The 14,746-nt window shown below is 43.3% G+C and overlaps 1 protein-coding gene across 6 annotated transcripts in view; it reads left to right on the forward strand.

The window, feature by feature from the left end:
* The window catches only part of tenm2a (teneurin transmembrane protein 2a), a 652,746-nt gene that overhangs the window by 461,578 nt on the left and 176,422 nt on the right, over positions 1-14,746 (forward strand). For all 6 annotated transcript variants that reach the window (XM_070878095.1, XM_070878096.1, XM_070878097.1 and 3 more), the window contains exon 7: positions 11,901-12,096. In XM_070878095.1, coding sequence (XP_070734196.1) covers positions 11,901-12,096 — 196 coding nt within the window. The remainder of the gene's footprint in view (positions 1-11,900; positions 12,097-14,746) is intronic.

The raw sequence follows: 14,746 nt of genomic DNA on the forward strand, positions 1-14,746 counted from the left end.
CTGGAGCCATGTCTCCGTAATCTCAATTACATCAGATCCGTTAACAGCTATCTGCGCAGTCAATTCATCCACCTTATTACGAATGCTCCTCGCATTGAGACTCGGAGCCTTCAGGTTTGTTTTTTTAATACTCTTTGTCCTTTTAGAATTATGTTGCAATGTGGCCCTTTTTGATTTTTGCCCTTGATTTCTCTGCCCTCCACTCTTACTTTTCTCCTTCCTACCTTTTGCTTCTGCCCCCTTTTTACTTCCATCTGCCTCCCTGCATAGATTCCCATCCCCCTGCCATTTTAGTTTAAACCCTCCCCAACAGCACTAGCAACAATGATAATGGCCAGATCATCAGTTTTTAGGTGTTGATTGTGCTTGTCCTCCACCTGGAAAATAGGCTAGTATGCCAATTGTAGCACTCAGCCTGTGACCTTCTCCCTTGTTTTCTTGCCTGATCCCACATTTCTACGACGCACTAACTCACGCTGAGATACATTTCAACCCATGCTGGAACTCTTCTGGCACCTCACCTAAGTTGACATTCTTGATGTGTGAGCTTAACCCGAGACATTGAGCTCTGACAGCCTGTTCATCCATGGGGGCCATCGCAACTGAACCTGATTTTGAGCTCACCCAATATCAATCTGTGTGCTTCCAATGACCAGGAGTGATAGTCTACACTTCACATTGTGGCTGGACAAAAGTATGTGCAACTAGGGAAAGCAATCTGTTCACTTTATCCATTAATTTCTATTCAGCAAGCTCCAACACGTAATATGTCCTGAAAGAGCTTGCGAAAACCTGAGTCCAAAAATCCAATGCTTGCAAGGATCCATGCCTGTAAAGCACCAATTGTTACATTAAAGGCATCATGTAGATATTTCTCTGGTGCTCTACAATAACAACTTGCATGTATATTTAATGCAGTGAAATGTTCCAAAGTGCTTCAAAGCAGTGTTATCAGACACCATTTTATACCGAGCCACATAAGGAGATATTAGGATAGACGACCAAAAGCTTGCTCCAAGATGTCGATTCTAAGGAGCAACTTAAATGAGGAGAGGAAGGTGGAGTTTCAGAGAGGTTTAGGGAGGAAATTCCAGAGTGCAGATCCTCGACAGCAGAAGGCATGACCGCCAATGATGGGGTGAAGGAAATTGGGGATGCACAAGAGGACAGCATTGGAGAAATGCAGAGTTCTCAGAGGATTGTAGGGCTGGAGGAGGTTACAGACATAGCGAGGGGCAAGGTCATGGAAGGATTTCTACATGAGGATGAGAATTTTAAATTGAGGCATTGCTGGACTTGGAGACAATCTCTATGCCAAAGATCACTCCTGTAAGCGAGTCCTCACTCCCTATGAACCCAAAGTGTGACTGTACACATCCAATACCTGGTAATGTTGCATTGCTCGGGTGTTGAACAGAGTCTCTTGTTACTCTACAGGTATTCAGCTTACTAGGTATGACTTGAACCCTCTTGTGAGTTCCTAGACTTCAGAGAGCAGACGAATAAACAAGTGATGAGATTCTGGGTTGAGTTATAAATTACAGAACAAGTTCATTAGAAATCACAAATAAACAACAGTAATGGATTATACCACAATCCTAAACTGTTTTTACAGAACTTTTAAGTCATGCTCCTTCAACAATAAGAAAAGATGACACTCTCCTGTTACTTTAAAAAAAAGAACAACATAACATAGATGCAGGAAATCTGAAACAAAATCAGAAAATGCTGGAAATAGTCAGGTCGTATCTGTAAAAAAAAAATGGAAAGTGATGCCATTACAGGTACAGCACTGGTCAGAAATGATTCCAGTCCTGACAAAGGGCTATGCCTAAAACATCAATATTTCCCTTTCTTTACTGGTACTTTTACACTTGGCTGTTTATAATGGCCCACAATGCTCCATGAGTTGCATTACAATAATAGAACTGGTGAACTCGGATTATGCTGCTTGGGATAAACCCTTCAGGGCCGTAATTGCCCCTCGCCTCAAACAGGGCTCACCTTCCATTTTGGACGGCAGCGCCACTCCCGTGGGCGGAAAAGGAGTCGCCACTGGTCGGTAAGGGGTCGGCGCATGCCCGACGCGGCAGGAAAGCGGGCTGAGTATTCTGCGGCGAGTGTTTCACCTCCTGACTCCCCAAAGCCTTTTCACTATCTACAAGGCACAAGTTAGGAGTGTAATGGAATACTCTCCACTTGCCTGGATGAGTGTAGCTCCAACAACACTCAAGAAGCTCGACACCATCCAGGATAAAGCAGCCTGCTTGATTGGTGCCCCATCCACCACCTGAAACATTCACTCCCTCCACCACCAGCATACTGTGGTTGCAGCATGTACCATCTACAAGATGCACTACAGCAACTCACCAAGGCTTCTTCGGCAGCACCTCCAAAACCCGTGACCTCTACCACCTAGGCATGGGCAACAGGCGCATGGGAACACCATCACCTCCAAGTTCCCCTCCAAGTCACACACCATCTTGATTTAGCACACACCATCTTGACTTGGAAGTATATCGCCATTCCTTCATCGTTCCTGGGACAAAATCTTGGAACTCCCTTCCTAACAGCACTGTGAGAGTACCTTCACCACAAGGACTGCAGCGGTTCAAGAAGGCGGCTCACCACTACCTTCTCAAGGGCAGCTAGGGATGGGCAATAAATACTGGCCTTGCCAGCGATGCCCACATCCCATGAATGAATTTTTTTTAAAGTCCTGGGATTGGGGGAGGGTGCAGATTGGGAGGGGGCCAGCAGAGGCCTGCAGGAGTGCACCTCCCTGATCTACATGAACAAAACTATGTTTAAAAAACCTTACCTTTTCGTTGGCAGTCACTGATTAGGCCACAACAAATGCAGGAAAACCTGAGTAGAGCATGCTTGTCTCTTTAGGAGATGGGTTCTGAAGCAAGCGTTCATAAGAACATAAGAAATAGGAACAGGAGTTGGCCATACGGCCCCTCGAGCCTGCTCCGCCATTCAATAAGATCACAGCTGATCTGATCATGGACTCAACTCCGCTCATATTAGCATATGCAAGCGGTCTAACACCTGTTTTACGTGGATACCAGGGGTGCCTGAATATCACCTGATCCAATGGGGTAGGGCACATTTCAGGCTTCCTTGAAATATAGAACATAGCTCTACAAAACTGATCAACTTTTCCTCCCCTATTTTACACACAAAAAATGGACAAAACAGGTTCCAATTTTCCCGCCAATGTCTTTGAAGTTATATTTTGCAAATCACACTGTAATATTTTTCATTGCAGATGGGAGAAAGCAAGCATGTAGTATCCCAATTTAAAGTGACCCATCACATCTCACAGATCGATACTAGAAATTATATCATTTTTTAGGAGTTAAATTGTGATGGATCCCATATTTGTCAGAGACCTTCTCTTTCAATCTGGGCTATCTCTATCAACCAGAAATGTGTGAAGAAAGTGTGCTTCTAACCAAACGTTCCTATTAATTGACCACCAGCTTCCCAAAATCTGCTACATATCTCTTATTCCCTGGTCGCAAATTCCTCTGCATTATTTTCTTTTGTCAAAGTTAATATTTGACCGTGTCCATCTCCTTCCATCCCCTCTGGCTATTGTTTAACGCCTCTGGGCAAAATGCAATATTAGCCTTGAGAGATGATGAGAGATTTGAGAAGGTCATTGAGGAGAAGCTGCAAAATGGATTGTAGGAGCAAATGAATATTACACATTGTCAGCACAGTGTAGTCAGACCTCAGTGTGACAAATTGGTGGGATTAGATTTTTCTTATCAGATATTCAGACTTCTCTATTGACTACTGTGGACCTTCTAATAGGAAAAGAGAAGACTGAGAAGTTAACTCATAGAGATCTTTAAAATTATGAAGGGGTTCGACAGGCTAGACATAGAGAAGACGTTTCCACTTGTGAGGGAATGAAAAAATAGGGGCCATAAATATAACATAGTCACTAATAAATCCAATAAGGAATTCAAGAGAAACTTCTTTACTCAGACTGGTGAGGATGTGGAACTTGCTACCACATGGAGTGTTTGAGGCAAATAGCATAGATGCATACAAAAGCAAAATACTATGGATGCTGGAAATCTAAAATAAAAACAGAAAATGCTGGAAATAGTCAGCAGCTCAGGCAGCATCTCTGGAGAGAGAAACAAAGTTAACATTTCAGGTCGATGACCTTTCGTCAGAACTGGAAAATGTTCGAGAAGTAACAGGTTTTAAGCAAGTATAGGGGCAGGGAATGGAGGGAGGGGAGGAAAGAACAAAAGGGAAGGTCTGTGATAGGGTGGAAGGCAGGAGTGATTAAATGACAAAAGGGATGATGGTGCAAGATGAAAAGAGATGGTAATGGGCCAAGAAAAGAAACAAAAGATGGGTCCAGAGGAGATGTAACTGGGAATAGCAGAATCATCAGCAACAGTTGATGTCTGAAAAATGGGGGCAGAGGTTCTGATCTGAAATTGTTGAACTCAGTGTCAGTCCGGAAGGCTGTAAAGTGCCTGATAGAAAGATGAAATGCTGTTCCTCGAGCTTACATTGAGCTTCATTGGAACAGTGTAGGAGTCCAAGAACAGAGAGGGAGCAAGGAATAGAAGAATATGTTGATGGGGTGAGATGAAATAAATAGCATAGAATCACAGAAATTTACAGCATAGAAGGAGGCCATTCCGGCCCATCGTGCTCACGCCGGCCAACAAAGAACTATCCAAACTAATCCCACTCTTGGTCCGTAGCCCTGTAGGTTACAGCATTTCAAGTGCACATCCAAGTACCCTTTAAATGTGGTGAGGGTTTCTGCCTCTGCCACCCTTTCAGGCAGTGAGTTCCAGACCACCCCGGCCCCCCCCTCCCCCCCCACCCTCTGGGTGAAGAGATTTCCCCATAAATCCCCTCTGAACCTCCAACCAATTACTTTAAATCTATGCCCCCTGGTTGTTGACCCCTCTGCTAAGAGAAATAGGTCCTTCCTATCCATTCTATCTAGGCCCCTCATAATTTTATACACCTCAATGAGGTCTGCCCTCAGCCTCCTCTGTTCTAAAGAAAAGAAACCCAGCCTATCCAATCTTTCCTCACAACTAAAATTCTCCAGTCCAGGCAACATCCTCGTAAATCTCCTCTGTACCCGCTCTAGTGCAATCACATCCTTGTAATGTGGTGACCAGAACTGCACGCAGTACTTTAGCTGTGGCCTAACTAGTGTTTTATACAGTTCAAGCATAATCTCCCTGCTCTTGTATTCTATGCCTCGGTTAATAAAGGCAAGTATTCCGTATGCCTTCTTCACCATCTTATGTACCTGGCCTGCTACCTTCGGGGATCTGTGGATATGCACTACAAAGTCCCTTTGTTCTTCTCAGTGTACTACCATGTAATGGGCTGGATTTTCATCATTTAGCCCTACCATTGGTTTTCTGGTGGTATTTCAGTGCTATTTAAAAAATTAATGTTTTTTTTAACCACCGAAACACCACTCTCACTCAAAAGATGCTATTTTCATCAAATAAAACCAGTGGTAGGGCTAACTGTATTCCATTCTTATTTTTCAACGTGCAACACTGAAAGAAAAATGGGTGTTATTTTTGCGCATGCATCATCAGTACCCGCCCGCTCCTCCTCTCCCTGTCATGGCCTTACCTTGGGCCGGTCACTCCTCTCTCCACTGCCTCTGGTGCTTTCTCCGAGGCCGGGGCGGCCCCCCTACCACCACCAGGTGCTTATGAAGCCCACCCGCCGGGTGCATTGCTCCCCTGCACCCTTGCTGACTCGGTCCCTTCGACCAGCCGGCCCGGCCCAGCGGCATCCACGGCATCCCTTGGGGGATGGGGATATGGGACACTGTGGGGACTTGGGACACTGTAGGGACATGTTCTTGAATAAACCTTCTTCCAGCTCTATTCTGCATCATATAAGTAGTCAGCAATATTGGCAGAGATATTTTAGGCCCCATTCCTTTAAATGTCCTGCAAATGTTCTCAAAATGTCCTCCAAATTTCTTAACTATCCTTAAAATGGCCTCCAATTTACTCAAATAACCTTAAAATGAAACTCTGAACTCACATAAAGATGTCTGCGTAAAATTCAGCCTTCTTTCATGTGGACTGGACTGCAGCGCCGTTTTTTTAAATGGTGCCCGTAGCATTGGATTCAATCAGATAAGATCAGATAAGACTGCATTTTTCTCGGTGGTAATTTAGGCCAGTGGTAAAAATGGTGGTATTGATGGATTCATCTCTGGTGGTAATTTTCGGTGGTATTTTGGTGTTGCACACTTAATGATGTCATAAAATGGAAAAAAAATAAGATCGGTGGTATTTTTTACCACCAGTGGTCAATCACTGATGAATTTAACACCGGTGGTATTTCGGTGCTAAATTATAAAATTGATGGTAATCTGTGATGAATTTACCAGCGGTGGTATTTTTGGTGTTAAATGATCGAAAAAATGACAAAAAATCCAGCCCAATGTGTATTCCCTTGCATTGTTAGCCCTCCCCAAATACATTATCTCACATTTCTCCGGATTGAATTCCATTTGCCATCGTTCTGCCCTCCTGACCAGTTCATTGATATCGGCCTGCAGTCTACATCTTTCTTCTTCATTATCAACCACACAGACGATTTTCGTATAACCTGCAAGCTTCTTACTCATAACCCCTACATTCAAGTCTAAATCATTGATATATACCACAAAAATCAAGGGACCTCGTCCTGTGCCCTGCAGAACCCCACAGGAAACAGTCTTCCAGTCACAAAAACACCCATCACCCAGGCATTAGCCGTGACTTAGTGGTAGCACTCTTGCCTCTGAGTCAGAATGTTGTGGGTTCAAAATCCCACTCTGGAGACTTGAGTAAGTAATTAAACTGACACTCCAGTGCAATACTGAGGGAGTGCTGCACTGTTGGATGAAACATTAAAACGAGGCCACGTCTGCCCTCTCACAAACGTAAAAGATCCAATGGCACTATTTTGAAGAAAAACTGGGGAGCTTTCCCTGGTGTCCTGGCTAATATTTTTCCCTCAACCAACATCACTGAAACAGATTATCTGGTCATTATCACATTGCTGTTTGCCGGACCTTGCTGTGTGCAAATTAGCTGCTACATTTCACTACAGCACCACAGGGACTATGCTTCAAATCGTACTTAATTGGCTGTAAAGCACTTTAGGACATTCTGAGGTCATGAAAGGCACTATATAAATGCAAGTTATTTCTTTCTTAACCTTTATCTCAGCCAGGTGGCAGTAAGCCTGAAGGGAATGCAGTAACTCCTGCCTTGTGTTCTATTTTTTCTGTCCTGGGTCTTTAGGGATCCCTTTGGTTTCCCTTCAATAGCTTCGCAACTAATTATCACTCAGCACACAGTTGTATAATAACAAGTACTATGTGAAATTTAGAAATAAATATGAAATGTGAATGATTAATACAGTTGGTATTTTTTCTGGAGATCCAGATGGCATCAAAAGTTGTGAGGGAAAAACTTGAGTAGTTTATGGAAATCATCTGAAGTCCATGATTAAATAATAGCTTCACAGTAACTCTCTGTCATCTGTCATGTTTGTAATGCATGCTAATTGTTGAATAAAACATAAACAGTGCTATCACATTGAATAAAAGCAAGAGATCTAATTGTGTTCTCATTGCCATAGAATAATACTGCCACAAAATTTACAGGAGGGTAAGGATTATTATGTATTATCTAGGGTTAGCATGGTAGCCATTTCTCTTCTGAGTCAGAAGATTGAGGGTATTAATTTTGTTTCATAACACTCCTGTGAAACATTTTGGGACGTTTGTACTGCATTAACGGCGCTCTATAAATGCTAAATCAAGCAGAGCCAGCATGGTTTTGTGAAAGGGAAATCATGTTTCACAAATTTGCTGGGGTTCTTTGAGGATGTAACGAGCAGGGTGAATAAGCGGGAACCAGTGAATGTGGTGTGTTTGGATTTCCAGAAGGTGTTCGATAAGGTGCCACATAAAAGATTACTGCACAAGCTAAAAGTTCATGGAGTTGGGGGTAATATATTAGCATGGATAGAGGATTGGCTGATTAACAGAAAACAGAGAGTCAGGATAAATGGGTCATTTTCCGGTTGGCAAACAGTAACTAGTGGGGTGCCGCAGGGATCGGTGCTGGGGCCTCAACTATCTATATTAATTACTTGGATGAAGAGTGTAATGTAGCCAAGTTTGCTGATGATACAAAGATGGGTGGGAAAGCAAATTGTGAGGAGGACACAAAAAATCTGCAAAGAGATATAGACAGGCTAAGTGAGTGGGCAAAAATTTGGCAGATGGAGTATAATGTGGGAAATTTGAGGTTATCCACTTTGGCAGAAAAAATAGAAAAGCAAATAATAATTTAAATGGGGAAAAATTGCAAAGTGCTGCAGTACAGAGGGACCTGGGGGTCCTTGTGCATGAAACACATACAGTGAGTATGCAGGTACAGAAAGTAATCATGAAGGCAAATGGAATGTTGGCCTTTATTGCAAGGGGGATGGAGTATAAAAGCACCAAAGTCTTGCTACTACTGTACAGGGTATTGGTGAGGCCATACCGAGAGTACTGTGTACAGTTTTGGTCTCCATATTTAAGGAAGAATATACTTGCGCTGGAGGTTGTTCAGAGAAGGTTCACTAGGTTGATTCCGGAGCTGAGGGGGTTGATTTATGAAGATAGGTTGAGTAAGTTGGGCCTATACTCATTGGAGTTCAGAAGAATGAGAGGGAATCTTATCGAAACATATAAGATAATGAGGGGGCTCGACAAGGTGGATGCAGAGAGGATATTTCACTCATAGGGGAAACTAAAACTAGGGGACATAGTCTCAGAATAAGAGGCCGCCCATTTAAAACTGAGATGAGAAGGAATTTCTTCTCAGAGGTTTGTAAATCTATGGAATTCTCTGTTCCAGAGAGCTGTGGAGGCTGGGTCATTGAATATATTTAAGGCAGAGATATACGGATTTTTGAGCAATAAGGAAATAAAGGGTTATTGGGAGCGGGCAGGGAAGTGGAGCTGAGTTCATGATCAGATCAGTCATGATCTTATTAAATGGCGGAGCAGGCTCGAGGGGCCAGGTGGTCTCCTCCTGCTCCTATTTCTTATGTTCTTATATTCTAAATTGTTGTTGTTCAAACCCCACTCCACGACTTGTGCACATAACTGAGGCTGACAGTGTAGTCATCATCATCATCATAGGCAGTCGCTCAAAATCGAGGAAGACTTGCTTCCACTCTAAAAGTGAGTTCTCAGGTGACGGTACAGTCAATACGGGAATTACAGTCTCTGTCACAGGTGGGACAGACAGTGGCTGAAGGAAAGGGTGGGTGGGACAGGTTTGCCGCATGCTCCTTCTGTGTTTGGTTTCTTCATGCTCTTGGCAACGAGACTCGAGGTGCTCAGCGCCCTCCCGGATGCTCTTCCTCCACTTAGGGCAGTCTTGGGCCAGTGATTCCCATATGCCGGTGGGGATGTTGCACTTTATCAAGGAGGCTTTGAGGGTGACCTTGAAACGTTTCCTCTGCCCACCTGGGGCTCGGTTGCCGCGTAAGAGTTCCAAGTAGAGCGCTTGCTTTGGGAGTCTCGTGTCAGACATGATGTGGCCCGCCCAACGGAGCTGGTCGAGTGTGGTCAGTGCTTCGATGCTGGGGATGTTGGCCTGAGCGAGAACACTGACATTGTTGCGTCTGTCCTCCGAATGGATTTGCAGGATCTTGCAGAGGCAGAGTTGGTGGTATTTCGCCAGTACTTTGAGGTGTCTGCTGGAAATAGTCCACATCTCTGAACCATATAAGAGGGCGGGTATCACTATTGCCATAAGCTCGGTGCCAGATTCTAGCTATGACTTTCCCAGTGGCCGACAGCAGGGAGATTCCTCTGTAGTTGCCGCAGTCAGACTTGTCCCCCTTTTTGAAGATGGTCATGATTAAGGCATCTCTGAGATCTCCCGGCATGCTCTCCTCCTTCCAGATAAGAGAGATGAGGTCATGCATTCGTACCAATAGTGCTTCTCCGCCATACTTTAGTGCCTCAGCAGGGATTCCATCTGCTCCTGATGCCTTATTATTCTTGAGCTGACTGATGGCCTTTTCTACCTCATGCAGGGCTGGGGTTTTGCTGAGATGGTGGTGGGTAGCTTGCTGTGGGATGGAGTCAAGGACACTCGTGTCAAAGGCAGAGTCTCGATTAAGGAGATCTTCAAAGTGCACCTTCCAGCGGGCCCCAATTGCCTCGATGTCCTTAATGAGTGTCTCCCCATTCTTGGCCAGCAGTGGGGTGGGTGAGGCCTTGGGTGCTTGGGCCGTAGGTGGACTTAACTGTGGTGAAGAATCCTTGCACATCATGGCTGTCGGCCAGCTGCTGGATCTCCTGTGCTTTCTCCACCCACCATCTATTCTTTAGGTCATGGGTTTTTTGTTGGACCTCGGTACTGATTTAAGCGCTGCATTGTTGGAGATGCCATTCTTTGGCTGAAGACATTCAACTTGTTGTGGTGAATGCAAAAAGTCTCATGGTACTATTCGAAGAATATTATCCTCGCCCTCATTTGCCATTTGAAGGACCTTGCAGTCTAAATATTGGGTGCCATGTTTGCCAAATGAACAGTGATTGCAAGTAATTCATTGAACGTGAAGCACTTTGGGATGTCTTGAGAGAAGTGATGAAATAATGGCCCTGAATTTGCGGTCGGAGGCTTCCCACGGGGAAATGCCTCTGATCCGCAAATAAAATGGCGAAGTAACTGGTGGTTGGGGAGGTACGGAGATTTGTGGTCGTGGAGCTCTCTGGGTACGCGTGGGGAAAGGCCTACATATCCCAGGGCGCATGCGGCTCGTATGACAGAAGGGAATCCCCATTCATACTTATCAGGATTCTGTATGTATGGAATCCCCACAAGTATGAATGGGAATACCCCCAAAAATACCTCTACACTTAAACTAATTTGTTTTAAACTATCACATATTTAAAATGAATTAAAATGTAATTTTTTGAAAAAACATTTCAAGAGGCTAAAATTAAACTTACATTATTTCACAGATTTTTAAATGTATAAAGTATTGATAAAATGTTATTTTTCAGTTTTTTAAAACTCTTGTGCTGATAACCAGGCGTAAAAATTTCACAGGGGTTCGCTGGGCAGAGGTTGGGCAAATAACCCAATTTTCTGCCAGTGAATGCCCTTTTCCCGCGGATGCGGATGATCTGTCAAGAGAATTCTTGACAAATCACAAGTTCCGGGTTTTAGCGCATGCGCAGCGCTTACCTAAGCCCGGAAGTTGCGCAGCCCCTACAGGACATGTGCACACCTCGGTCATGGGGCTGCAAATTATGACCCAATATATAAATGCAAATTCTTTCTTTATAGGGTAGTATTCCAAGCAGCTGTTGCTTCTTGATCATTTTTATTGTAGTTTGCGGAGAGCAGTTGTGTTTCATATTCCTACTAATAAAAATTGCCATTAAGGAAAGACACTTGGAACGGAAATAAAAATCTGCAGAGATGTACAAAGGGCTACCGATTCACTGACGCCCGATTTACACTATCGCACAAAATCAAAATTACCTCGCCTTGTGTGGTTGAAGTGTAATGGCATCTACATAGAATGATTAATAACATGACACAATCAGTCTGATTATCAAGTGATAATCATCAGATTAATTGGAAGCAAGCACTCTGGAAATTATGTAGGAATTACTTCGCAGTTCTAAAGCAGAATTAGAAGAGAGTGAAGAGTTTGCCAGCTGATTCAATTGCTTCCTTCAGCTATAACTCTTCAATTAAGATGATCGTTAAGAGGATTATCTCATTTGCGAAGGTAAATCTGAGCTGATTTGAAGCAGATTTTACACTGCAGCTATTTTTGTTTACTGCTTTCAGTATGATTTCATGGAGCGTCTTGATGGCAAGGAGAAGTGGAGCATGATGGAATCACCACGCGAGCGGAGAAGCATCCAGACCTTGGTCATCAACGAAGCTGTATTTGTTCAGTACCTGGATTCAGGAACATGGCATCTTGCTTTCTACAATGATGGAAAGGAAAAGGAACTGATTTCCTTTAATACTGCTGTCCTAGGTGAGTAGAACTGGTACACAGTATGTGGACTTCCTGAGATACAGTAAAACTTTGTGCATATGGCTCCTCTGTTCTTTTTAGTTGCCATTTTAATAAAGCTAGAAGTTGCAAATATTTAATGGGAATAATATAAAGGAGCTGCAACATCAGTGCTGAGGACCAGACTTGCTGGAAGGCAGTGCCCATGCTCTCTCACCACCTGCCACAATCCGAGTCTGGCAGCTCGGTCCCTCAGGAGTACTGATTCATCCATTGAGGCAATACAGGTGGTAGTAATCCACAGGAGTTTTCTTTTGCCCATGTTTGACCTAAAGCCATGAGATTTCATGGGAGCAAAGTCAATATTGAAGATTCCCAGGGCCATTCCCACCCATCTGTGCCCCTACCTCTGGTGGATCTATCCTGCTGGTGGGACAAGATGATGGAGGAGTCTGGACCTTGGTTAATAAATGTTGTCATTATGACTATATCAGACCGTTGCTTGACTAGTCTGTGGGTGGGCTCTCCCAACTTTGCTACCAGTCCCCAGATATCAGTGAGGAGGACTTTGCAGCGTCGACTGGGCTGGTGTCCTGATCCAAAGCTTAGGTTACAACCGAATTGTCCATCCACTTCTATTCTTGTTATTCTTTGTAGTGTTTTGATACAACTGAATGGATTGCTGGAGCACCTCAGAGAGCAATTAAGAGTCAACCACATTGTTGTGTGTCTGGAGTCACATATAGGGCTGACTGGGTAAGGAGAGCAGGTTTCCTTCCCTAAAACACATTAGTGAACCAATTGGGGTTTTACAACAATCTTCATGGTCACTTTTTTATTGAAAACAGATTTTTTTTTAAATGTCAAGTCTTATAACTGAATTCAAATTTTCAAAATGCCATGGTGGGATTTGAATGCACATTCTCTGGATTACTACCTTAATAACATGTCACTTCTGTATTGTACAGTTCTGGGCTTTACACAGAATTAAGAGTCACTGAGGGAAAAAATAAATTTTGGTAACAGCTTTAGCAATAGAGGAGACCTGGGAGTTCCACTTGAAGTCAAGAGAACTAGTTAGAGCCAATGAGCTTGTTTTAGCTGAAGGTGGTAAAACAACCAAATGTAGTTGTTGATGAGATTTGTGAAGGACATAAAAAATCTTTGAAGAATTAAAATCAAGAAGATTTTCAATTCCTAACTAAGAAACATGAACAGATCAAGAAATAAAGGAAGAAATTATTTTAAATTGGTTCGCTCCTTTGATAAAATAGCGGAGAAAGGAATTTAAAATGAGTGTTTTAATCACTCATAGGATAACCTTGCTGACAGCAATTTCTAGCCAATAGCGATTAATCCATTGCTGAGCAAGAGGACCGAGGAAATTATGTTCACTGAGGGCATGCGATGGAATAAAAGTGGAGTCTGAAATCATCAGCAAGAGAGTGGATAACATTGGGTGATAAGTGGAGAAGGTCACTGATATGAAGGGAAAACAGAGTGAAAGAGGACAGATCCCTGGGGAGCCCTTCCATCAATGGAAAAGGAGTCAGAGCTTGAGCCACTAATTACAGCACAGCTACAGCAATTTGAGAGGAAACTAGATAGCCATGAACATAGATTTGGTGGAAGGTTGCATGATGGTAACTTGCTTACAACTGCATGATGCTGGATAATATCATAGACTTTTGAGCTGATCAAGACACTAACAAATGAGTCACCAAAGCGTTCAGGGGCTGAATTCCATAAATCCATAAGTTAGGCACCAAGATTGCCAGTGAAACAGCCATGCTGAAAACAATACTGCCAAGTATAGAGTAAGCCAAACTTTTTAAGATGATGGAATATTTGGAAGTTAACAGCAGCTTCCATAACTTATAAGAAGTATTGCTGTCAGGACAATGGGGAGGTGGTGGGAAAGGTGAGAGAAATCATCTTTCATAGAGATAGGTGAAGATGAGCACATTTCAGAGGAGAAGGAAAGGTAATTTAGAGTGGATTCATATTCAATGCAGGAGTCTGAAAATATATTTCTACACCCAGGAAACTGTTAGAATCTATTGAGTTTTTTTTTGACAGAAGCATATTGTGTAGTTTTATTTCCCCTTCCATGTTATCAAAAACTAGTGTTTGTGTGGCACTGTTTAGCCTTGCCCAAGGAATTATTGGCCTCTTCAGGTGCCTGAAAAATTGCTAACCAGCACTCACTGCTACTCTCGAGATAGCTGTTTCCAATAAGCAGTACGCCACACACTCAGTGCCAAATTCTTCTCGCATTCCAACGTCAAAAATGCCAGATTTAAATAACACCCTGAAGGCTTAAAGGACATTTGGAGTGCTGTTGCTTCTGTATCAGGAGATACCTTGAGATATAGCTCAATGGCATCAAAAGAAATTAGGGGGGGGGGTCGAAATTGCCCCCTTTTATAGCCCCTTTAGCGGCTCCAGAGTGCCATAGTTTTCTTTTAAAAACTTATTCTCGCCTGTGCCACTGTCTTCAGAAGAGGTGGAAATTATTTTAAAAGTGAGTGTTTGAACAAAGATTGGAAACCTCTTATCATACAATGATGTCGAGATTAGAAGTTATTTGCTCCACATGGCAAGTATAGGGTTTGTAAACAAATGTCTCACCGCCAGTCAGGGAAAGATATCTTGCTGACTGTAGCCAGTG

This window comes from Pristiophorus japonicus, chromosome 4 (genome assembly GCF_044704955.1).
Source record: "Pristiophorus japonicus isolate sPriJap1 chromosome 4, sPriJap1.hap1, whole genome shotgun sequence".
Lineage (NCBI taxonomy): Eukaryota > Metazoa > Chordata > Chondrichthyes > Pristiophoridae > Pristiophorus > Pristiophorus japonicus.